The sequence below is a fragment of the Suricata suricatta genome, chromosome 4, assembly GCF_006229205.1.
Source record: "Suricata suricatta isolate VVHF042 chromosome 4, meerkat_22Aug2017_6uvM2_HiC, whole genome shotgun sequence".
NCBI classification, from domain to species: Eukaryota; Metazoa; Chordata; class Mammalia; order Carnivora; family Herpestidae; genus Suricata; species Suricata suricatta.
Genome location: NC_043703.1, coordinates 136,104,912 through 136,128,666, shown reverse-complemented (window position 1 = coordinate 136,128,666; position 23,755 = coordinate 136,104,912). Strand labels below are relative to the sequence as shown.

The window sequence follows — 23,755 nt, the reverse complement described above, 5'->3', positions numbered from 1 at the left end:
TTCTTCCTATCATATGCAATGGCACCCCTGTCCTGTATGGATCAGTTCAACAGCTCTATTTTGTTCTATTTGTCTACTCCTGCACCAATCATGGGGGTCTGGGCATTAAGACCCAACCCTCTTTGTTGCTGACAAATCTCTCAGCAAATGATGGCTTAATGTCATCTCTGATTCTTATTTGGTCTGGTTCTCTGTTGCCTCTGTGGTTTTGGTCCCTGGTGAGTCCACTTACTCTACTGGGGCTGAGCAATGCAACTGAAAGAAGTTTTATCCAGCCTTTCTTGGTGTTCTGAGGGAAGGGTTTTCAAGTTATGTAATCCACCATACTACCGGAAATAGTCCTGCGGTCTTTCTCAAAGCAATTTTTAAAAAATGGTTTTTTAATGTTTTTTTATTTTTGAGAGAGAGGGAAGGAGAGAGAAGGAGACAGAGTGCAAGTGGGGGAGGGGCAGAGAGAGGAAAGGAGACATAGAACTTGAAGCAGGTTCCAGGCTCCAAGCTGTCAGCACAGAGCCCTATGCGGGGCTCGAACTCACAGACCTTGAGATCATGACCTGAGCCGAAGTTGGACCCTTACCCAACTGAGCTACCCAGGCACCCCTCTCAAAGCAATTTTATTTAACTTTTCTATGAACCATTCTATTCTTACCTGTGACTAGCTATGGTGTAAAGATTAGGGATTGTTGAGAGGGTTTGTCCAAAACATTCTTTACCATCTCTTGCAAGTTCCACATGACTACCTGGGGTTCTGTGGCCAAAAAGCCTTAATGCCAGAATAAGACAATCTCTAATATTTAGCTTTGATTTAAAGGTTGTGTCAAACAGACATATAATGCCCCTTGAGAGTGGCTCCAAAGGGCCTACTGCAGGCCTTGAATTCTATGAGGATAGGATTTATTCATCTTAGTTCAGTGCAGAGTTGGAATTAAATTTCCCCCAACAGTAAATCTGAGATGACCACAGTGCTTAGGTCTATAGTGGGGGAGAGAGGAATGACTCTGGGAGGACAAAACATTGTGCATCATTGGGAGGCTTGTCCTCCCGACACTCCACTCAGACACCGATCTAGGTGTGTCTCTGATTGTATCTGCTTCTGCTCTTATGTGAACCCAGAGCATGAAAGAAGTTACAACTCCAGCATGCCCCATTAGCAAGAGTCTCCCCTTTGGACAGCTAAATGGTCTTTCCTCAAAAAGCCAATGAGGCGCCTAGGTGGCTCAGTCAGTTAAGCATCTGACTTCGGCTCAGGTCATGATCTCACACAGTTTGTGGGTTCGAGCCCCACATCGGGCTCTGTGCTGACAGCTCAGAGCCTGCAGCCTGCTTCAGATTCTGTGTCTCCCTCTCTCGTTGCCCCTCCCCCACTCATGCTTTGTCTCTCTCTCAAAAATAAATAATAAACATTAAAAATATTTTTCAAAAAGTGAATCAACAACTCTGTGCTCAAAAACTTCAAGTGTTATCATTATTATCAAATTCATATTACATATACCTAAATGTTACTTAATTATCATTAGTTGATTATTTGATCAACTTCTTATTTCATTGTTTATTACTCAGGAAAAGAAAATACCCACACCGGCTGAATTGGCCAGAATCAAGCATGGCAATAGGATTCATACTTCAACTTTGCTCCCAGGGGAGTGCCTGCTAAGCACTCTTGGAATTTTTCATCCATTTCCTTGTTCTGAGTTTCACTGAACAAATTTTTCCAATCGCCAACTTCACCTACAACACACACATACAAACAAACAACAGACCCGGGCACCTGTTAGGACATTTCTTCCTGGGTTTTCTTTTTTTTTTTTTTTAGCTATTTTATTTCATTTTATTTTTATTTTTATTTGAGTATGGTTGGCACACAGTGTTACATTAGTTTCAGATGTATCACACAGTGATTCAACAACTATACACACTATGCTGTGCTCACCACAAGGATAGCCCCCGTCTGTTACCGTAGAACACCATTTACAATACCACCGACTGCGTTCTCTGTGCTGTGCGTGCCTTTTGGTCCCATGACTTGCTCATCACTGAGCTGGAAGCCCGGACCTCCGGCTTCCCTTCACCCGTTTTACCCATCCCCCTATTTCTTCTTGATTTTACCATTTTGTCAGTGCAGCGTTTTACTTTGAAATGTGACATGGAGACATGAAGAAAATCAAAGAGTCTTAAAAATGAATGTAATTTTTCATGTAAAGCTAATGATATCTATTGGGGCTCCCCATCTGTGACCCAGTGAGTGATATGCTTTCTTTTTATATCACAGAAGGGACGGTTGGCCTCAGTCATCTCCTACCCCCACCCCTGTCTCAACATTTGGAACCGAAAATTCCATGTTTTGAGAGTCATTTTCCCCCTCTGAAAAGTCTTTTAAATACCCCTTGAGACATTATCATTTTATAGCAAGTTTTGGTTAAAACCTCAGATACTGAAAATTTTGCAAAATGTTATTACTTTGCCTGAGATTAGGATCTGTTTTTCTTATTCCTTTTAAAAATAAAAGAAGTTACTTCTTTCTTTAGAATTTTTTGGTGATTTGGGTTGAAGTTGCAAGTTCCTTGTTGCATAGCCATTGAAATGTATCTTTATAAAGAGGGTTTAATGGCAAGGAAATGCTTAGATGTATGAAGGGAATAAAAAACACAAAGCTGTTACAAATGTTACCCATGATATGAAACATCCCAGGAGGAGGCTTGAAGAAATATGCCAAAAAGTTAAACTTGCCTCTGGTGGGAGAAATGTGGATACTTTTTAATGCTTTTACACATTTTCCTGTGCTTTCTGAATTTTTTGCAAAGAATATTGTAAAATTTTTAAGTTATTACTTTATTTTAGAATTTTTTTGTTCTGAATAGTCCTTGATTAATGTCTGGGTGGTTCAGATGGTTAAGTGTCTGACTTTGTCTCAGGTCATGATCTTGCAGGTTCGTGAGTTTGAGCCCCGTGTTGGGCTCTGTGCTGACAGTTCCGAGCCTGAAGCCTGCTCTGATTCTGTCTCCCTCTTTCTCTGCCCCTCCCCCACTCGTGCTCTGTCTCTCTGTCTAGCTCTCTCTCTTTCTTTCTCAAAAATAAACATTAAAAAAATTTTTTATAAATCACAGTGTACCCAAAAGTTCTATTTTTCCCCCCTCATTTAAAGCTAATCAAACGAGGCCTAAAAATCAGAGGTAAAGTTAGCAATCAAACCCAGGCCAGATTTAAATTCAATGTTTCATTCACATCGGGTATTTTAAATTGGTCTTCATTTGATAAAGTGTACTCCACTTTATCTACTCGAGTCAAGTAAACCTAGGTTCAAATACTGACTCCATTGATCATTAGTTTTGTGGCAACGGACAAATTAATTTCCTGAGCTTTGGTGCCCACATTTATAAAATTCAGGAATTCATTTTTTTGCTATAAAATTTATGCTTAGTAAAAGGTCTAACACATAGTGCTACCTCTAAATCATGTTTCAATATATATAAATAATTTTTTAAAAACCTAGTGATACCTAAACTATATTATCATTAATTTCCATAAGAAATTAGATTGCCTTAAAAAAAGATCACAGTTCCCAACCAACAGGGCAGTAAGAGGTGGCCAATGAGGTGTAAAGAAGTCACTGATGAGGCTTCCCACAAAGTTCTTTAAAGGGGCCCTACTCAGCTAATATGTGATTTTGTCTCTTGCTATTCCCTGTTTATTTTAAAAATATATAATCCTTGGTGTGCCTGGGTGGCTTAGTCAGTTAAGCGTCCGACTTCGGCTCAGGTCATGATCTCATGGTTCATGGGTTCAAGCCCTGCGTCGGGCTCTGCTGATAGCTAGCTCAGAGCCTGGAGCCTACTTCAGGTTCTGTATCTCCCTCTCTCTCTGACCCTCCCCTGCTCGTGCTATCTCTCTCTGTCTCTCAAAAACTAAATTAAAAACATTAAAAATTTTTTTAAATTTATATAATCTTTTCATTTTAATGTAATGGTGGAGCTCTGGCTGCCATCACAAATTGGCAAGCAAAAAGGTAGAAGGAACTTAGTACTCTAAAAGATAGTGTAGATATTGTGGAACTCGGTCTACTCAGTGGAAATGTGCTACTTAGTGGAACTCAGTCTACTTCTGAATTCACTGTGTCCAAACTTGTTGAAGGAGAAAAAAGAAAATCCTGTCTTAACTTAAGATAAAAGTATTTGGATTGCCTGTTACACATGCAGACTGATGGATGTCCCAGGACCCAATGCGATTTTACCTTTGCGGAACAGGAAGGGTCCAACGGCACCATGTGTTTCCTGGGACTTTGCTCGCATCGCTTGGAAGGTGCTCTGGGCTGAGACGGTTTCGATCTGCTCCCCAGTTAAAGAGAATCCAAAGAATTCGGCAATTTGTTTTATTCCAGCGGTCAGGTTCTGAAAACAATTTTAAGGATAAACGTCTTTCTATGGGAATTGTGCCCAAGCAAAGACAGGTTTCTTCTAATGGATTTATTAAGCCTACCTCTCTAACTCATCGTTTGATCTCCTTCTTTAGACTTTCTCTGATACTTATGTATCAATATTTGAGATAACCCTACAAAATATTCCGTATTGTTTTTACTTGTAGTTTCAATGTATGACTCTTACTGAACTCCACAAGATACAAATAATGATAGCAAGCATTAAGTAGTAAGTCTTATCTAAGATGATACTCATTTTATTAAAAGCACCAGTCTAAATGAGCTGAGGAAATTAATGAATTTGTACCTGTTCATTACAATTCTCTTTTCTTCTGAATCCTATTTATAGATATTGTTTAATTCTACCCAGAAAGTCTGATTTTTAGAATGCTAAATACTAGAAGGAGTCTTGAAATTTGTCTTGTCTAAAACCCTTGTAAATCATGAGCCCCCCAACAGTATCCCTGACCAATGAAGATCCATAATCTTTTAGAACAGTTTCTTAAACTGTATTCTACAAAATATTAATTTACTTCAAAGTGGCTATAGATGTTTTATGAAAAAAAAAAGGAGGGTAAGGGCTGAGGTCAAATAAGTTTGGAATCCTTTTGGTTAAATAAAGAGAAGTTTGTTTTGTTTTGTTTTGTTTTGTTTATCCTACAGGATCTCTCACTCTTTAGTATGTCAACTTGCAATGTGAATGTCCCAAGGAGAGCAGTCCCCAAACCAGTTTGAATAGGCAACTTCTAAGCGAGAATTATTACATCTGGGCAACATGACATTCCATTCTGAACGCAACTTTCAGAAACATTATTCTAGACTAGAAGGGGAGAAGACTAAATTAATACACTTTTTCATGTTACATAAATGCACTCTAGAAACAGAAGGGATGGATTCAATTATACCCTCCTTTGATAAGAATTTCAGAGGAGACTGGTGTTAAGAACTCAATTCCCCTAGAGAGCATTTGGCACGCTCCCTTCTTTTTAACATACTTTCTCTACCAGAGTTCTAGGACTCTGGCTTCCCTCCTACCTCATTAGCGACTCCTCTATCTCCTTTGCTGATTCCTCCTGTTTCCAAACTGTATATATATATATATATATATATAAGGGACTCTTTTTTTCTCTCATATTATAAACATTTAAAAATATTGTATTTATTATTGTTTTTCTGTCTCTCTGTCTTCTCCAGCTAGAAGGTAAGCTTCTGCTAGGCAGTGAATTTTGTCCTTTCTGTTCACTGATGTATCACAAGGGTCTAGAACAATGCTGGGCAGCACTAAATGTTCATAAATAACCAATTTAAAAAATAACAGTATATGGAAAACTCAATTTATAGCCAAATGCATGTTCAATTAAATCTCAGTTGAAACCTACCTATTATTTTTGCCATTCCTAAGCTGGACTATCTATCAGAGACGGAAAATAAAGCAGCCACTCTTAATAATCAGTTGATAAGCATTATTTTATTTCTGTTAAATACACAACCTAAGCCCCTATGCATCGTATTTTTTTTCCTAGCCCTGTACCACAAATCTGGAATACTTTTTTTTTTTTAACATTTATTTATTTTTGAGAGACAGAGAGAGACAGATCATGAGCAGGGGAAGGGCAGAGAGAGAGGGACACACAGAATCGGAAGCAGGCTTCAGGCTCTGAGCTGCCAGCACGGAGCCCGAAGCGGGGCTTGAACACACGAACTATGATATTATGACCTGAGCCAAAGTCGGATGCTCAACCGACTGAGCCACCCAGGCGCCCTTGGAATACTTATTTTTTTAATTGAATACAATATTTGTTCACACAACCAGACATTGAAAGTAGGTTCTCTATGTATATTTTATAATAATGTTGCTACGGAAGGTCAATAACAAAAAGCTTACCTTTTTCAGGTCTTCATATAATATGAACTTAACATTTTCATCATCAAGATGTTTGTTCCAATTAATGGCAAAATCAAAATAGCTTCCCCAAGAAACTAAAAATATAGGGGGAAAATTCTTAAGGAATTTCAAATAATTGAGGTTAAAACTATATAGATGATTAATTTATGCTTTAAAATATAAACTATATATGTGTGTGTATATATCCTTAGACAAGATTAACTGGCATACAGCCATTCCTGCTGTCAGATTTCTATTAATTTTATTATTTTCATAAATAAGAACACAACTAAGCAAGTTGCTAAGTGGCTTGATAAAAACTACCAGACAGTCATGTATATTTAGGTGAATAAAGTGATTCAGAAATAGTGAAATTACATGAAAGTTGACAGATAGTGCCAGAAAGAAAAAAATGATGAGACAGATGTTTTCTAGATCAGCATTGTCCAATAGAAATTTAATGCAAGCCACATCTGTAAGCCGTTAAAAAATGCTTATTTATTTATTTTTGAGAAAGAAAGAAAGCACAGCGAGGGAGGGGCAGAGAGAAAGGGAGAGAGAGGATCCAAAGCAGGATCTGTGCTGAGAGTGCAGAGCTTGATTTGCGGCTCAAACTCATCAACCGTGAGATCGTGACCTGAGCCGAAGTCAGATGCTTAACTGACTAAACCACCCAGACACCCCCTACCACATCTGTAATTTTTTGTTTTTGTTTTTGTTTTTTATTTTTTATTTTTGAGAGAGAGAGCGAGCATGAGCAGGGGAGGGTCAGAGAGAGAGAGGAAGACACATAATCTGAAACAGGCTCCAGGCTCTGAGCTAGCTGTCAGCACAGAGCCCGATGCGGGGCTCGAACCTATGAACCGTGAGATCATGACCTGAGCCGAAGCCGGACGTTTAACCGACTGAGCCACCCAGGTGCCCCCACATCTGTAATTTTAAATGTTCCAATAGCCATATTAAGAAAAGCAGATGAGGGGTGCCTGGGTGGCTCAGTCGGTTAAGCGTCCGGCTTCGGCTCAGGTCATGATCTCCCAGTTTGTGGGTTTGAACCCAGCGCCGGGCTCTCTGCTGACAGCTAGCTCAGAGCCTGGAGCCTGCTTCCGATTCTGTATCTCCCTCTCTCTCTGACCCTCCCCTGCTCGCACTGTCTCTCTCTGTCTCTCAAAAATAAATAAAAAACATTAAAAAAAATTTAAAAAATTAAAAAAAAAGAAAAGCAAATGGAAAAGGGTGAAATTAATTTTAATATTTTATTTTGTTTAACCAAATATATCCCGAAATGTTATCATTTCAGAATATAATCAACATAAAAAATTACTAAGGAACCATCACTGTTTGTTTTGTATATTCCAAAAGCCAGTGGGCATTTTACACTTACAGAGAATCTGTTTGAATGACAAGTTCTTTATCAAAAATACTTGATGTATTTTTAGATTTTTCAATGTTTATTTATTTTGAGAGACAGAGAGCACACAAGCAGGGGAGAGGCAAAGGGAGAGGGAGACAGAGAGGATCCCAAGCAAGCTCTGCACTGTCAACACAGCGCTTGATGCGGGGCTCAAATTCACAAACACATGAGATCATTGCCTGAGCTGAAATCAAGAGTTGGAAGCTTAACCAACTGAGCCACCCAGGTACCCTGATATATTTTAGACTTTTAAAACCTAAGTTGAAGAAGTAGATTCATATACTCTCTTATGCCAAACTTATTTAAAAGTTTCCAATAACTGAATTGAGTGTTTTTCTTTTAATTTTTTTGTTTATTTATTTTAGAGAGAGATTGAGAGAGAGAGAGCACACATGGGAGAGGGCAAGACAGAGAGAGGGAGACACAGAATCCAAAGCAGGCTCCAGACTCTGAGCTGTGAGCACAGAGCCCAATGTGGGACTTGAACCTGTGAACCATGAGATCATGAACTGAGCTGAAGTTGGACACTTAACCAATTGAGCCACCCAGGTACCCTGAGTATCTGTTTTTAAATTTAAACTAATTAAAATTAAATAAAATGTAAAGTTTATCTCGATTGCACTAGTCACAATTTTGAGTCACTCAAAATCCCTCTTTGTGGCCTAGTTACCTCATTTATAAAACAGCGTTGTTGGGAGGTTTAAATGAATTAATACATATCAAATGGTTAAAACAGTGCCTGATTAATAGTACCCACTCAGCAAATTTTAGCCATTATTACTATGTAACTAGTAATAATAATGTTCTCATAATTATTGTCACTGTCATCATTACCACTGAAGCCCTTGTTGAGTTTCAGTGGACTGTAAGTTTCATGCCCAATATTCAAAACTCCTGTTTTGGTTGCTAACCAAACTCTGGCTACTTGGGTCTAAGCCAGTTAAGAGAATTCTGGTTTCTATGTTTCAGCCTCTCTTCGAGCTGTGATTGGTCTCCGGATATGGTTCTGGCCAGCAAGACATGAAGAGAAGTCTGCTGGAAGGTTTCTAGTAAAGCTGTCCTGGTCTTGATAAACCTCCTTCAGGATCTGAAAGTCATGATTGGAGAGACAGTAGCCAACTTGAGAGTATGTTGCAAAGGGCAGAAGGGAAAGGCTGAGGGAGTGTCAGAGGTGTTAGCCTGCCATCCATCACTGGGCAACTGAACCAGCTGCCTACCTTCATGCTTATTGCATAGTGAGAAAAATAAAACCTAATCTGTGTAGGCCACTGTGGTCAGGTTTTCTGTTCTTCTTCATGGAGTATTAATTGATATTTACATATTTTATCCTTCAATCTTTAAAGCAATCCAATGTATTAGGGACATTTTTTACGCCTATTTTGTTGACGAGGAAATAACCACTTTAAGGTCACATGGTAAGTAAGTTATGGGTAGTGGTGTCTTTCAACATCTGTCTGGCACTGGAGCTATTGTGCTGCCAAAAAAATGCTCTAGTATCCTACTCCTGTAGTGTCCTGTAGGTCAGATATTCTTATCTTTACTTTAGAAGTTAGGAAATCAATATTCGCAAAGATCAAACGTCTTGCTGAACATCACCCAGGTGTGATTGATTTGAACCTGGGTTTAAATTCTAGCTCTGCTACTTAGTGGTTGTGTCACCTTTTTATGCCTCTATTTCCATCTTTACAAAACGGGGACAATAATAGTATGTATTCCCATGGGGTTCTTAAGAGAAATGAAATGGGGGGGGCACCTGAGTGGCTTAGTCAGTTAAGCATCCGACTCTTGGTTTCAGTTCAGGTCATGATCTCACAGTTCGTGTATTTGAGCCCTGCATCAGGCTCCACACTGACAGCACAGAGCCCGCCTGGGATTCTCTCTCCCCCTCTCTTAGCCCCTCCTCTACTCTCTCTGTCTCTCAAAATAAATAAACTTAAAAAAAAGAGAAATGAAATGTTAAAATGTATGTGAGGGATAGCATATAGTTCCTGGCATGTAGTACTTGCTCAGTAAGTGGTAATTATTCTATCTAATATTAATTGCTAATATATGATAATAAGTGATGAAGCCCAATCCAGTCCTCTCATTCTAAATCCTGCACGTTTTCCAGGACATTGAGCTTCTTCCATAAGTTGAATTTAACAAGTGTGCAAAGTGGAAACTTTATTTAAGGTAACATTGTCATCGTAGTCAATAAAATAATTAGGCTAAAAGGGTGGATGAGGCAACAAAGACTCCCTATGATAGACTGTTCCAGTGCTGACAGCTGTCCCATTGTCAAATGTTCTCTCGTGTTACCGATGGGGTGCAGTTACAGACTTGCCTTAACGGTCTCCATACATCCAGTCTGAGTGAGTAGTTTCTAGACAAATAAAACTTCGTTACTGGTGCTTCGTAACCACCTTCTGTGTGCTTTCTTTCTCTCCCCTGATCCCCATACTTCATCTTTGCTTAGGGGACAGTGTTGTACCCAGTGTCCATGCATGTGAGGTATGGCATTGCTGTGCTGATCCCCTTTAGAAGTTGTTCTCTTGGGTGCCTGGGGGGCTCAGCCCATCAAATACCCCACATTTGATTTCAGCTCAGGTCATGATCTCACAGTTGGGTTGTGTTCAAGGCCCGCATCCAGCTCTGTGCTGACAGTGCAGAGCCTGCTTGGGATTCTCCCTCTCTCTGCCCCTCCCCACTTGCACTGTCTCTGTCTCTCTCAAAATAAATAAATAAATTAATGAATGAATGAATGAATAAATAAATAAATAAATAAAACTTTAAAAATAATGCTGGATGAGCACTGGGTGTTGTATGTAAGCAATGACCCACGGGAATCTACCCCCAAAACCAAGAGCACATCGTACATACGGTATGTTAGCCAATTTGACAATAAATTATATTTTAAAAACTTTAAAATGAAATAAAGATGGTCCTCTTAGAGTGACCTGTCGACAACTTCTCTAGAATCATGTGGCATTAATTCTGCCTTCTACTGCACCGTAAAGACTCAAGAGAGCCACTGGCTAACAGAGGCATCTTGAATCTCTGGCCATCATACCCAAGGAGGCAGAGTCACTGGGACTTACAAGCAGTGGTTCCACTGGCAAATGAGTTGACTGTTTGGATTAGTTTTCTCATCTGTGCAAGGGGCCACAAATACTTTATTCATAGTTTGTTACAGTCTTAAATGAAATCATGCACATGTAACACCTTCTTTAGTCCATGAAGGATCAGTAGGCATTTAGAAGAGTTTCTTTTAAGTAACCTCCACACCTAAGGTGGGGCTGGAACTCACAACCCGGAGATCAAGGGTCACTTGCTCTACTGATTGAGCCAGTCAGAAGCCCCAGTAGGGACTTATAAAATTGCAGTTATTAATAACCAGAGGTAAAACATCAACATGGTCTAACAAAGCTTATATCCTTTCTGACAAACAAATATCTTAGATGTGTTTGTTCAGTGTCATGGTTTAATCTTCTTTTTTTATCATTGTTATATAGAGACTTAGGGGACATTAGCTAGCGATGCTTTTCTACACAACTCTGTATAGGCCTCTTTGTCCTGTGGCCGCCTCATACTGTAGGCAACATATGAATTACCCAAGTTATTTTTAAAAACAGTAATGTTTTGAATTACTAATTTAATTTACCAATTACTAGTTTAATTTAATAATTTTTAATTATTGTTCAATGCCCACAACTAGTGGTGCTTTGAAACTTCATGGCAAAGCAACTTTTTGGGTCCTGGATCCTCCTTAATCTTCTTTCTTTACCTTAAAACACATTTGATTTTTTGTACTTTTGTGGTCATCTGTCAAAGTAAGAATTCCTTCACCAACAGCCATACCTTGTCCTTTCATGAAGTGTCTGAAGAATTCATCCCAGGAGCCATAGCTTGGAATGTCAGGGACATCATTGTGGAAATGGAAGAAAGATACTGCCGTATCTTTAGGGTTTCGAAAGATCACCAATATCTAGAAGGAGAAAATTAAATTTATTCAGGTCTATGTTTCGAACTTTGGAAAAGTGAAGGGGTGTGCAATGTCATTGAGTACTCTTGGATATGACATAATTTTGTTAACATAAAGAGAAATCGAGGAAGAGGGGGTGACAGATGGGGAAGTCTGGGAAGAGGGGAGAGAGAAGAAAAAACAGATTAACGTTGTAGCAGAGAACTTTTGCTAATGAACTTAGACAGTAAGAAGGCATATGTAGAAAATATCAAAAAAGCAGGGTGTCTGAGTGCCTCATTTGGTTAAGTGTCCGACTCTTGATTTCAGTTCAGGTCATGATCTCATGGTTTGTGGAATCAAGCCCTGAGTCAGGCTCTGCACTAACAGCTTGGGATTCTCTCTCTCTCTCTCTCTCTCCCTCTCTCTCTTTCTGCCCCTCTCCTGCTCTAGCATGTGCTCATGTGTGAGCAGCACACACATTCTCTTTCTCTCAAAATAAATAAATAAAAGTTAAAAAAAAAAGAGAGAAGATAGTAAAAGGAAAAAGCAAGCTCATTGGAATAGTCATAAGGGTATGATCTGGAAGGTTAAACCACAAAACAAAATAAAAATTCAAAAATAATATTAAAGAAAAAATAATATTAAGGACAAGGCAAATAATGTTCAGAGTTTTGTAGGAGAAGATCAAACAATGATAAGAGTAACCAAAGCATCTATAGTTATGAATGCAGGACATGAAGTTTGTTATTATACATGAAATTCAGAAATAAAATTGTTTCAGACCTCACATAAATAATGCTCACCAGAAAGAACAAAAAAACCCCCTACTTCTGTTTGTTTTTATATTGCATTCTTTTGTTTAAAGACTCTAAATATCTTAGTGGAATTCTGAAATCTGTTCACTATAAAACAGATTTTAAATATGTTCAATTCTAGGGATATGTTCTCTATCCGGGTTGAAAATGCATTCTCTTTGAGTGCAACTATAGCAAATATATTTGAAGAAAGAAAAAACTGAAGAAATACTAAATCACACATTTCATTTCTCAAAATTCTATGATAAAGATGCAGACTTCATCACATAACTCAGAAAGGCAGTATCTAGACATTAAAAACTTCCAACTGAAATACGGGTAGGGAGGGACACTCACCTTGGCTTTATTGTTGAAGATGGACGCAGGTAATTTGTCATAATGGAGGTGAGTTGCCAGAATCCTTGGGGATGGAAACTGTTTCATTCTCTTAAAAATAGACACAGAAAAGTGAAAGTGTGTATGTCTTATGGTGAATTGCTCTTAAGTGTAGTATCTGAATGGTAGTTTCAAGCATCCCTATTGTGCCTTTTCCATTTCTCCCTCCAATTTTTAAAAAATATTTTTTATTTATTTTTGAGAGACAGATAGAGACAGTGTTAGCAGGGGAGGGTCAGAGAGAGAGGGAGATACAGAATCTGAAGCAGGCTCCAGGCTCTGAGCTAGCTGTCAGCACAGAGCCCGACGCCGGGCTCGAACCCATGAATGTGAGATCATGACCTGAGCTGAAGCCAGACCCTTAACCGACTAAGCCACCCAGGTGCCCCTCTCCCTCCAATTTTTAAAATTTATTTCTGTTTTCTTTGTGGAGATCAAGAATGGAGAAAATCATAAATAAATAACTTAAATTGTCCTGTTGGACCTCCTTATAGGATTTGGCTTCCTAATTTGGGGAGGTCATTTTTTGAAGATTTGACCTTTTCTACAATCATACGAAATTCTTTTTAGAATTCATTCTTTGCAGTTCATAATTTGTAATCTACTCTTTGTCTTCATTTGGCTCTCTTCTATGGTCAAGGACTTTACCAGAAATATTCAAGTTTTTCCATAACTCCCCCAAATCTACTTTTAATATCTGGATTTTTTTTACCAACAAAATTCCATGCAATCAGATATCCCAACAGAACCTGAAAGTGCACAGCATCACTTGAGTATCTGAGAAATATTTTACTAGAGAAATTCTTATCAGTATAAGGACTCAGTGATTGATTCTGTGTGTGTGTGTGTGTGTGTGTGTGTGCGTGTGTGTGTGTGTGTGTGTGTGTGTATCTGCTTCTACTGATAATTTTAAAAATGAAGTTACCTCTTTAATCTGCCAGGGTTAAGGGTTTAGTACGTTATATGGGCTAAAGCCTTAAGTTTCATTTACACACTTGTAGAGGTCACTCACTGCTGGGGCACATTATTTCAAGTGATAAGATGATATTTAGACATTTAAAGCCAATTTTTCTGTAGAAACTTACTGGACATCTCAACTCAAGCAAGAGCCAAAAAAGAAAAGAAAAGAAAAGAAAAACCACCTGAGATTTTAAAAATAAAAAAACAATTTAAGTCAATGATAAGAACGCCAGTGGCAATTAATAGTCATAAAACTTGAGGGGCACTGGGGGTGGCTCAATTAAGCTCAGATCATGATCTCATGGTTTGTGAGTTCGAGCCCTGCATCTGGCTCTGGGCTGACAGCCCAGAGCCTGTATGGGTCCTCTGTCTTCTTCTGTCTCTGCCCCTCCCTTGCTCTCTCTCTCTCTCAGAAATAAATAAACATTTAAAAAAAGAAGTGAATAGAAAAGTCATAACACTTGATTTACGTCAGAGTGCCCTAAATTTTAGTCTTGAACCTCACTTTTACATTCATTCACAGCAATCCTCTCAGATGGATATTAAAACCCCCATTTTAGAGATTAACAATTGGCATTGAGGTTTTAAGTGCATTGTGCAAGATCGCACAGATGGTAATTTTCAGATTAAGTTATAGAATGCTGTTTCCACTGCACTGCATGGCCAAAAATCACAGAAAGACATAAGAGAAATGGTAAAGTTCCTAACAGGATTAGAGAAATATCCGGGGAGAAAATGGGAAATAAATAACAAAACTGATGTGTCGATGAAAATGTGTGTTGGGGCCAAAGTATAAGCAATGTAAAGACTGGATATAGACATATCTTAAGAAAATACACGTATTTTATTTTATTTATTTTTGTAAGTAATCTCTATGCCCAATGTGGGGCTCAAATCAACAACCCCGAGATGAAGAGCTGGACGTAGGGGACCTGGGTGGCTCAGTTTGCTGAGCATCTGACTCCTGTTTTCGGCTCAGGTCAAGATCTCATAGATTGTGGGTCTGTGCCCTTCATTGGGCTCTGTGCTAAAGTGTTGGAGCCTGCTTGAGATTCTCCGTCTCCCTCTCTCTCTCTGTCTCTCTCTCTATCTCTCTGCCCCTCCCCTGCTCATGCTCTCTCCTCTCTCTCAAAGTAAATAAATAAATTTAAACAATTATAAATAAAAGGGGAGTTGGAGAGGCCCCTGGCTAGCTTAGTCAGAGTATGCAACTCTTCATCTTCAGGTCATGAGTGTGAGCCCCACTTTGGGTGTAGAGTTTACTTGAAAAAAAGTTGGAGGAGTGCCTGAGTGGCTCAGTTGTTAGGCATCTGATTTCAGCTCAGGTCACGATCTCATGGTTGCTGAGTTCGAGCTCTGTGCTGGGCTCTGGGCTCGGTGCTGACAGCTCAGAGCCTGGATTCTGTGTCTCCTTCTCTGCACACGCCCCCATCCCCGCCTATGCTCTGTCTCAGTGTCTCTCAAAAATGAAGAAATGCTAAAATAAATAAAAATTATTTTGAAAAAAAATTGGAAAGCTACAGAAATGTTGGCATAAATTTTAAGGTGATTATAAACACCCTCTTTAGAAAAACAGTAATTCAGTGGCCTGGATAGGAGAAATCAGTGGGACTTTTCATTAGCCCATCCATCTCTTAACGTGGGAAGGTTTTTTAAAACTCCTGTCCCCACATCCTGAGCTGGTCCTGACCGCCCACCGCCAGGTCCTGCTGTGGCTGCCTCCTCCTGAGGTTGCAGCCAATCAGATCCAGGATGCACACTTAGCTCCCCTCTCCAGCCCACCCCCAACTTCCTGAACTCCTCATCTGCCTGTGTTTTTCTGTTGCTTTAGCCCAATTCATGGAAATGGGCTTCCTTCCCCTTGGGATCCAACTTCTTGGTTTGTATTTGTCATCACGCCAGGTGTCTCTGCCGTTTTCCAGAAACCCCTTCTTCAGTCCCAATCCAGTGACTTAATTCTCAGTAACTGAGTTCTTCTGTCTGCTTGTTGGGGACCTGGCGGTTAGCTCCTCTGAAAGTTTTGCTGAGACTGTGGCTCCCCCTTCCCTGCACAGATGCATTTCTGGCGGGGCTGGTGCTGGCCCTCCTCTCACCTGTCCTGTCCAGACACTGAGGTCCTGAGGAAGATCCTTCCTCCCTCTCTGTCCTTGCCTCTCCTGACTGGAAACAGATTTTCCTGTCTACCAAGCGCCGCCTGGTTATATTGGTAGTGTGAGCAATAATGTGTGGTAAAGTGAATTAGAACGGGTAAGGGGGCACCTGGGTGGCTCAGTTGGTTAAGTGTCCAACTCTTCACATTTTGGGTCAGGTCATGATCTCACAGTTTGTGAGTTTGAGTCCTGCATTGGGCTCTGCACTGACAGCGTGGAGCCTGCTTGGTATTCTCTCCATCTCATGTGTGCCCTCTCTCTCAAAATAAAAGAAGAACCTTTATGCACACTAGTGACTTACTCTCTCAGCTACTACATGTCCCTTTCCCATCCCTCCACACACCAGAGTCCTCACTGACACAAAAACATCAAAGGTAATGTCTTATTAGGAAAAGACTGGGGAGTGCTGACATAACCGAGGGCAGAATGATCCAGGCCTTAGAGGAACCCTTCTCTTGCCGTCCCACCCAAGTCTCTGTCTTCAGAGACAAAGCTTTTATGGTTTTAATTTTTTAAGACATTTTATTTTTTAAGTAATCTCTACACCCAACGTGGGGCTCAATCATATAACCCCAAGATCAAGAGTCTGAGGATTTACCGACTGAGCCAACCAGACGCCCCTCATTTACATTTTTTCCTTCAGGTTTCTTGGCTTACTTTCCCTTGTGCTCCTCTTTTCTAAGGAGACTGTGTATATTGTGCAGAGCTTAGGAAGCTCAAATTGGAAAATTGGAGTTCAAATCTTGGCCCTGCCATTTATGAGCCCCTTGACCTTGGGCAAATCTCTAACAGTTTGATCTTTTGTGAAATGGCGATGAGGTTATTTTGCCCTGAAATGAGATAATCCTTGAAAGCTTCTGGGATTAGATGGCAAGCACAAAATAAGTTGCAATGATTATTAGTATTATTACTTTCTGAACTCAGAACTCAAATGTCCCCCAAATAGAGGAAGTCTTTCTATGGTAATTTAGTATAAGTTTAAAGGCTGTTTTGTACTAACCTGATATTTTTCTGGGTCCCCACATTCAAGAATTGGGAATTCTGGATATTCATACTTTTTGTTAGATTCAGCAAATATTAATTCACTAATGATGTGGAGAATCCAATTTGAACCTGTAAGAAAAATCAGAGAATCAAAGCTCACTAAAGGAGTCTTGGCATAGCAAAAGCATGTCACTTGATCATATGCATCATAAAAATTAAACTCTATGGCTACTCTGTGGTGTGTACAATTGGTTCTTCTGCATTTGGAATAAACTGGGTTATGGAAAGAAACAGAGTTTTGTGGAAAACAGCAGGTACTTACATTAGTATAAATTCAAGTTACCTTATTTTTCAGAATACTCTTTTAACAGGAGGCAATACTTCTTAAATCTATAATATGTTCCTTATAGAAAAATGTTATGTTATAGAAACAATTGTTTACTATATATGATATATTATTGTACCTTATATTAGTGAATATTTTCTTTAAAAATTTTTAATGCTTATTTATTTTTGAGAGAGAGAGAGAGAGCATGAGCAGGGAAAGGGCAGAGAGAGAGGGAGACACAGAATCCAAAGCAGGCTCCAGACTCTGAACTGTCAGCACAGAGCCCGATGTAGGGCTCAAACTCACGATCCATGAGATCATGACCTGAATTGAAGTCAGATGCTTAACTGACTGAGCCACCCAGTGCCCCAGTGAATATTTTCTATAAGAGTACATATAATTTTGATTTTATAAAACTCCAGCATCAATTAATAGAAAAATATCAAATGAAGATGGCTTTAATAAACAGAGGTGAAATAACAGGTAAAAAAAATCAGATTGTGTAAAATAGAAATTTAGAATCTGGGGGTTTTAAAGTTTATTTATTTATTTTGAGAGAGAGAGAGAGAGAGAGAGCGCTCATAGGAGAAGGGCAGAGAGAAAGAGAGAGAGAGAATCCCAAGCAGGCTTCACACTGACAGCGCTGAGCTCCATGCAGGGCTCGATCCCACGAACTGTTGAGATCATGACCGGATCTGAAATCAAGAGTCAGACGCCTGACTAAGCCACCCAGGTGCCCCACAGATTCTTAATGTTTTATCCTCCGTTGATGAATGACCATTGTAATACGAGTTTGAGAAGCTGGAGGATTGCTGATGTTTGATCCCCGAAAAATCATTACATGGAAATCATCATATACATTATAGACATGGCCACACTCCTCAGTCAAAACCCAAGATGAAAATCTTTCCTGCTCTCAGTGTCTGATGCCGAATGGGCTTTCTCGCATTCATCCTTCTGGTTGCTAGCCCCACCATGCATCTCTTTCTGCATCCATCATCCTTCCCGCAGACACCCAGGTTTCTAAATCTAGCAGTTCTAGTTCTTGACTTCACAAGCTGTGTTCTTAACCATCTTGGTCATCCTCCGCCCTGACTTCTGGCTAGCTTCATGCAGAGAGGAACTGCTTTCCTCCCACTTTTGCCTTGCACCCTGCCCAACTTCCTCCTTATGAAAAAACACCCTTGTAGAAAATGATTTATTTACCACACTTTGGATAAGATGCAAGCACTATGTCATCGCTTCGGGCTTCGAAGGTGTCCAAGGCCTGGAAAGTTTCTGAGGTGCACATGGTGATAGGGTACGGAATCCCCTGATGGGTGAAGAACAAGTGAGAAAGTGCAGTTTCTTTAGATTTTTCCAAAGCTTCATCAATGTAGTCAATAAATTTGGACTTATTGGCCATGCTGGCTTCCTGCTGATGAACCTGTTCTGTGGTTGCCCAGGGGCAACGATCGCTTTTAAAGGAGTTTTTCAGAATGTGGAATAAAGGACTCCTCCCATTCACTTGAGAAAGAAATTATTTCATTCACATCTCTTCCTCCCCCCACCTGCCTGTTTGCACGCCCACCTCTGACAAAAGGCAAACCACAGGTGCAAAACAGGCTGAGGATCAGGGAGTATTACCCCAGGGGGTGATTATATTACCATTATGGACAATCCTCCCAAGGAGAGTAGGAGTAGAATCTCTTACCAGATGATAAGGGAAATTAACTATCTAACAAAAAGTTCTTTAACTGAATCAGACCTGCAATTTTTCTCACAGAATTGAGAAAATTTTATACATCAATTGAACGTATGTTACTGATGCAGGTGGTAGATGTAGGGAAGCAATGCTTAATCTTCATTTTACAGAAGGAAAAAAGAGCTGACCAAAGAGGGTTCCCAGTTAGATAGGTTTCTGGATTTCATGTTTTTGGTAATAATGTCCTTTTAAAACATTGGTAAAAAGATAGTATTGGAATGTCTGTCTCACTGTTTTTATATTTCCATACAGAACTTCCCCCTTGAAGATGTTATTACCTTACAGAATTACCTTACATAATAATGGGATGCTATTCACTGTAGGTGGGAAGGTGGTATATTTCAGAATCTCCCTCCGCCCCCCAAAAAAGGGAGTAAGACTGGACTCCTGGCCAAGCTGCTTAGTGGGATTGTCCCTTACATTATAAAGAGTCATTGTTTACCTGGGGAAGGTAGAATTTAAGGTATTAATTCAAATACTGCTGTTGTCCTTAGCTTGCTTCTTAGTGAGTACAATGTTAAAAAAGACAATATGCCTAGATCCTGTTTTGACACTAATGCCTGTAATTATAGGAGGACTTGGGGGTGGCTGTTTGGACTTGGTAATGCGAGCTCTGATTCTTCTTAGTCTCCCTGGGCTCAGAGCAAGCTGTCAGTCTTACCGTTCCACCTGCTCGACTCTTTTTTATTTGTAAGATTTTAGTTTTTAAAGTATTCTCTACGTCCAATGTGGGGCTCGAACTCACAACTCCAAGGTCAAGCATCACACGCTCTATCAACTGAGCCAGCCAAGTGCCCCTCTACTTGACTCTTACGTGTCTACATGCGTGATGGCAGAAACGGCATGAATGATTGTAAAATAAGCTAGATTATAGGATTCAGGGGCACTGGTGTGCTTTTGAGTGTGGGTGGGCCCAAGGTTCTGTGCAATCCCAGCTTCCATTTAGCTCCTGGATCCACCTAGGCTAGAGGTAAGTGGGCAGGGGGAACCTCTTAGACTCTTAGACCGCACTGTCCAGGCTTGGTTCATGCTCTTTGCTGGGAGCAGCACAGTGGGTTTGTTTAAAGCTCCTTTCCTTGAAATTAAAGACATCATCCCTCTTTTGGTTAAAAAAAAAAAAAAGCTTTTAATGTTTATTTTTGAGAGAAAGAGAGAGAGAGAGAGAGACAAAGCATGAGCGGGGGAGGGGCAGAGAGACACACACACACACAGAATCCAAGGCAGGCTCCAGGCTCTGAGCTGTCAGCATTGAGCCTGATGCAGGGCTCGAACTCATGAATCGCAAGATCATGAGCTGAGCGTATGTTGGATGCTTAACCGACTGAGCCACCCAAGTGCCCCATGGCATTTTCCCCTCTTCTTTTTTTTCCCCTCTAGGCTACGGACATATGGCAGAGAGACAGAGAAGGAGAGAGAGAGAATTCTGGAAAGAGAGAAAGAGGGAGAGAGAAAAACATTGACATGTCTAGGGTGATTGAACTCAAGTCTGATTAGTAAAGCAAGTGAGTGAGGCTCAAGAAGCATATGGCTCTTGTGTGCCCTTTGGCCCCAGGCTGATTTTTAGAGGCAAGTAAATCAGCCCCTTCTGTGCCGTCTTCCTCTTTCTGGAGTGGGATGCCCCTTCAGGATTAAATTGTGTTTTGGTCCTCTTCTTTAGCAAGAGAAGTGCTACTTCCTAGTGTAGTACAGGATTGAAATTTACCTTGGAATCCCACATGCAAGGAGAGGGTATAACCTCTTGGTATTTGGGGGAGTTTATTAAAAACTGGCTTCCCTCTTCAGAAATTGACCATCAGGAAGTCAGGGATGAAGTGTTTGAGTTAACAGATGCTGAAAACATTCTGGACCCAGGATATTTATCTGGTGACACTTTTACATCCTAGATTGGGTATGATGAAGAACCACTCCACTCCAGCACTGGGCAGCTGGCAAGCAGTCCTGTCCCCACTGCCTATATTTCAGGGACAGTGCCACCAGAGGCTTAGTCCCCCACTGTTCTGTGTCCTGTGGCCCTCTGAAGGGAAGGCTGAGTCATCACCAAGATCCTGGACCTCTCTCTTCCAGTAGGTGCCTTTTGGTACCTGTAGCCATGGGTTATCTAATCTCTACAACCGTATGCTAGTTAATTAAAAGAGTTTTATTTGGATGATCCCAGACAGATTGGGTAGCTGATCTTTCTCTGGGATAGCCATGGGTGAATGGACAGGAAACCTCCTAGATATTTATTAATGAGGAGATCCTTGCTGCCCTTGGTCTTACGCCCACTACGGAAGACCGGGACATTGGCTGACTTCTGTGCGTTGGGCATGATGAAGCAAGGGGAACTTCCTTTTGGCCACTTGCATCCCTTTGCTGGAGTTAGCAAATCAGGGTCACACTGGGAATGTCCAGTTTCCCAAAGGAGCCGTTGGGAGAGGTTCTGGAGACTTAGAAGAGGGTGAACAAGACTTATGAATTGGGGAGATTGAGCATTTGCATTGGGGTTAAGGTTGGGGCAGATAAGATACCCCATTGCCCAATTGTGTAGAGGTACAGTCCCACCTGCTACTTGAGAGTCTTTCCACTTGACACTGGTGGGGATCAGTGAAAATCGGCCTTCAGAGTCTTTCCCACCAGCCCCAATACCCTCTGCCCTGTACCCCAATTCACTGATTGAGTTAACTTGATACAAGTCTCTGCTGGACTCTATATTTCTCCTGTTCTAAACCTTGTAGGCAAATGGTCCTTACCTGCAAACATGTTTGTGAAATTTGTGGTGGGGTTCAGGATGTGTAGAAACTGAGTATGAGGATGCCATATAAATTTGTGTAATACTCCCACTGTAATGAACAACCTCCCTTAATTAGAGTATATACACTCTCAATGGAAGTGACTGAGTCTCTGTGCAATTATTTCAGCTTTGTTGCCAAGTTTCTTTTCTTTTCTTTTTTTAGTTTTACACAGAGGAAGAGACAGAGAGAGAGACAGAGAGAGAGACAGAGAGAGAATCTTAAACAGGTTCCATGCTTAGCACAGAGCCAAACTCGGGGCTTGATTCCACGACTCTAGGATCATGACTTGAGCTGAAATCAAGGATCAGATGTTCAACTGACTGAGCCACCCAGGTGCTTTTCTTTTCTCAATCTGAACCATTCCAATTTATCTTTTCTTCTTGTTTTGTGACTCAGGTTCACATATCTATGCACCCATGTATATAACAAATATAAATATAAATTATATATTATATATTAAATATAATATATATTAAACAAATCCCTGGAAGTCATTGGGGCTGATTTTAAAATGAGAAATATTTATCATGGGTGAATCTGTGAACAGGAATGAATCTCTGAAGACTGCACATGTCTTGGCTGGGGGAAAAAGAAGAACCTTAACAAAGTAGGTAACAGCTGGAGGTGGAGTTCTAAAGAGTTTTGAGAAAAATAGATTATGACAGCAAAAACAGTAACCAACAAAACAAAGAACAGACCAAAAAAAAAAAAAGAGAGAGAGAAAGATCTTAGGAGAAAAACGAGAGAAAGTCAGATATATAATATTAGTAGAATGGAGGTTCAGGCCAAAGGTAGTTACTACACAGCAGATAGAAGAGATGGGAGACTATACAAAGCCCAAACATTAAGAGGATACGGATAAACCCAGGTACTGGAAGGGATGGTTGGGGATCTGGATCTGTAGAGATCTGAGTGATCTTGACTAATGACATGCTTTAAATTAGTGTAGTTTGCAGATCCACATTCCTTCCAACTTAGGATGGTTTACTTGTGCAAATGAACCATGTATGCTGCATTGTGGGGGTTGGATAGGAAAACTGGGGACGTCACAGAGAGCTCCTCAGAGGCTCTTCCTTTACCTGGCTTCGACAAAGACCGCTCCAACTAGCTTGCCAAAGACAACTCACCTCTTCTCTGAAACCTCATGGTTCCTTCAGATCAGTACCAAGACCCTAGGGGCTCCTGGCTGGCTCAGCCAGAAAGACCCTAATCATTGTGTATTTTTCAGTGGTTAATTGTGAATGTATTTTACCCTGCCTAGACTATAGCTTCAATGAAGGTGATCTGTTTTAACTATTTTGGCTAGCCCAGGCTTCCTCTTGCACATAATAGACTTTTATATTCCTTTTCTCCTCTTCTGCCTTCTCCCCTTCTGCTTCTCCTTCTCTTTTTTTTAAGTAGTACAGGCAGTGTGTCCCAAAATTCAATTTACAAAAGAATTGTCTCGGGATCTGCCAAAATGCAGATTTGGATTCAGTAGGTCTACATTTCCTACAATTTTGTTTTGTTTTTATGTAGACTCCATGCCCAACATGGGGCTCAAGTTCAGGACCCTGAGGAAATGAGTTGCTTGCTCCACCAACTGTGTCCCCCAGGTGCATCCATAGATCCGCATTTCTAAGAAACTCCCAGGTTGCGGATTCTATCACACTTTGGGTTGCAGAGTGTAGAAAAATAATTGAGTACAGGTTTTCCAGTCAGTGTCACGAGTTCAAATCCAATTTTGTCTCTTGTTAGATCTGTGATTGTGGGCAGGGTAAAACTCCCGCCTTCTCTGTAAACTGAAATACTCAGCACCTATTATGACATAGTTTTTCTGAGGATTAAATAAATTAACGTACACAGGCCGCAGTCAGGATCTACTCTCGGTAAGAAGAGCACAATAACAGGGCATTTGGCTGGCTCAGTCGGAAGAACATGCATCCTTTGATCTGGGAGTCGTGAATTGCAGCTCCACAGGCGGTGTAGAAATTATTTA

At 40.4% G+C, this 23,755-nt stretch overlaps 1 protein-coding gene across 1 annotated transcript; it reads right to left on the bottom strand.

Annotated features, from left to right (window-relative positions):
* Positions 1-1,597: 1,597 nt before the first annotated feature.
* On the bottom strand, positions 1,598-18,667 carry SULT6B1 (sulfotransferase family 6B member 1). Its single transcript, XM_029937944.1, has 7 exons — positions 18,469-18,667; positions 16,951-17,063; positions 12,802-12,891; positions 11,545-11,671; positions 6,297-6,391; positions 4,229-4,385; positions 1,598-1,728 (listed from the first exon to the last, which is right to left on the bottom strand). Exons 1-7 carry the CDS (start codon positions 18,665-18,667, stop codon positions 1,598-1,600), a joined length of 912 nt encoding a protein of 303 aa, XP_029793804.1.
* Positions 18,668-23,755: the final 5,088 nt, after the last annotated feature.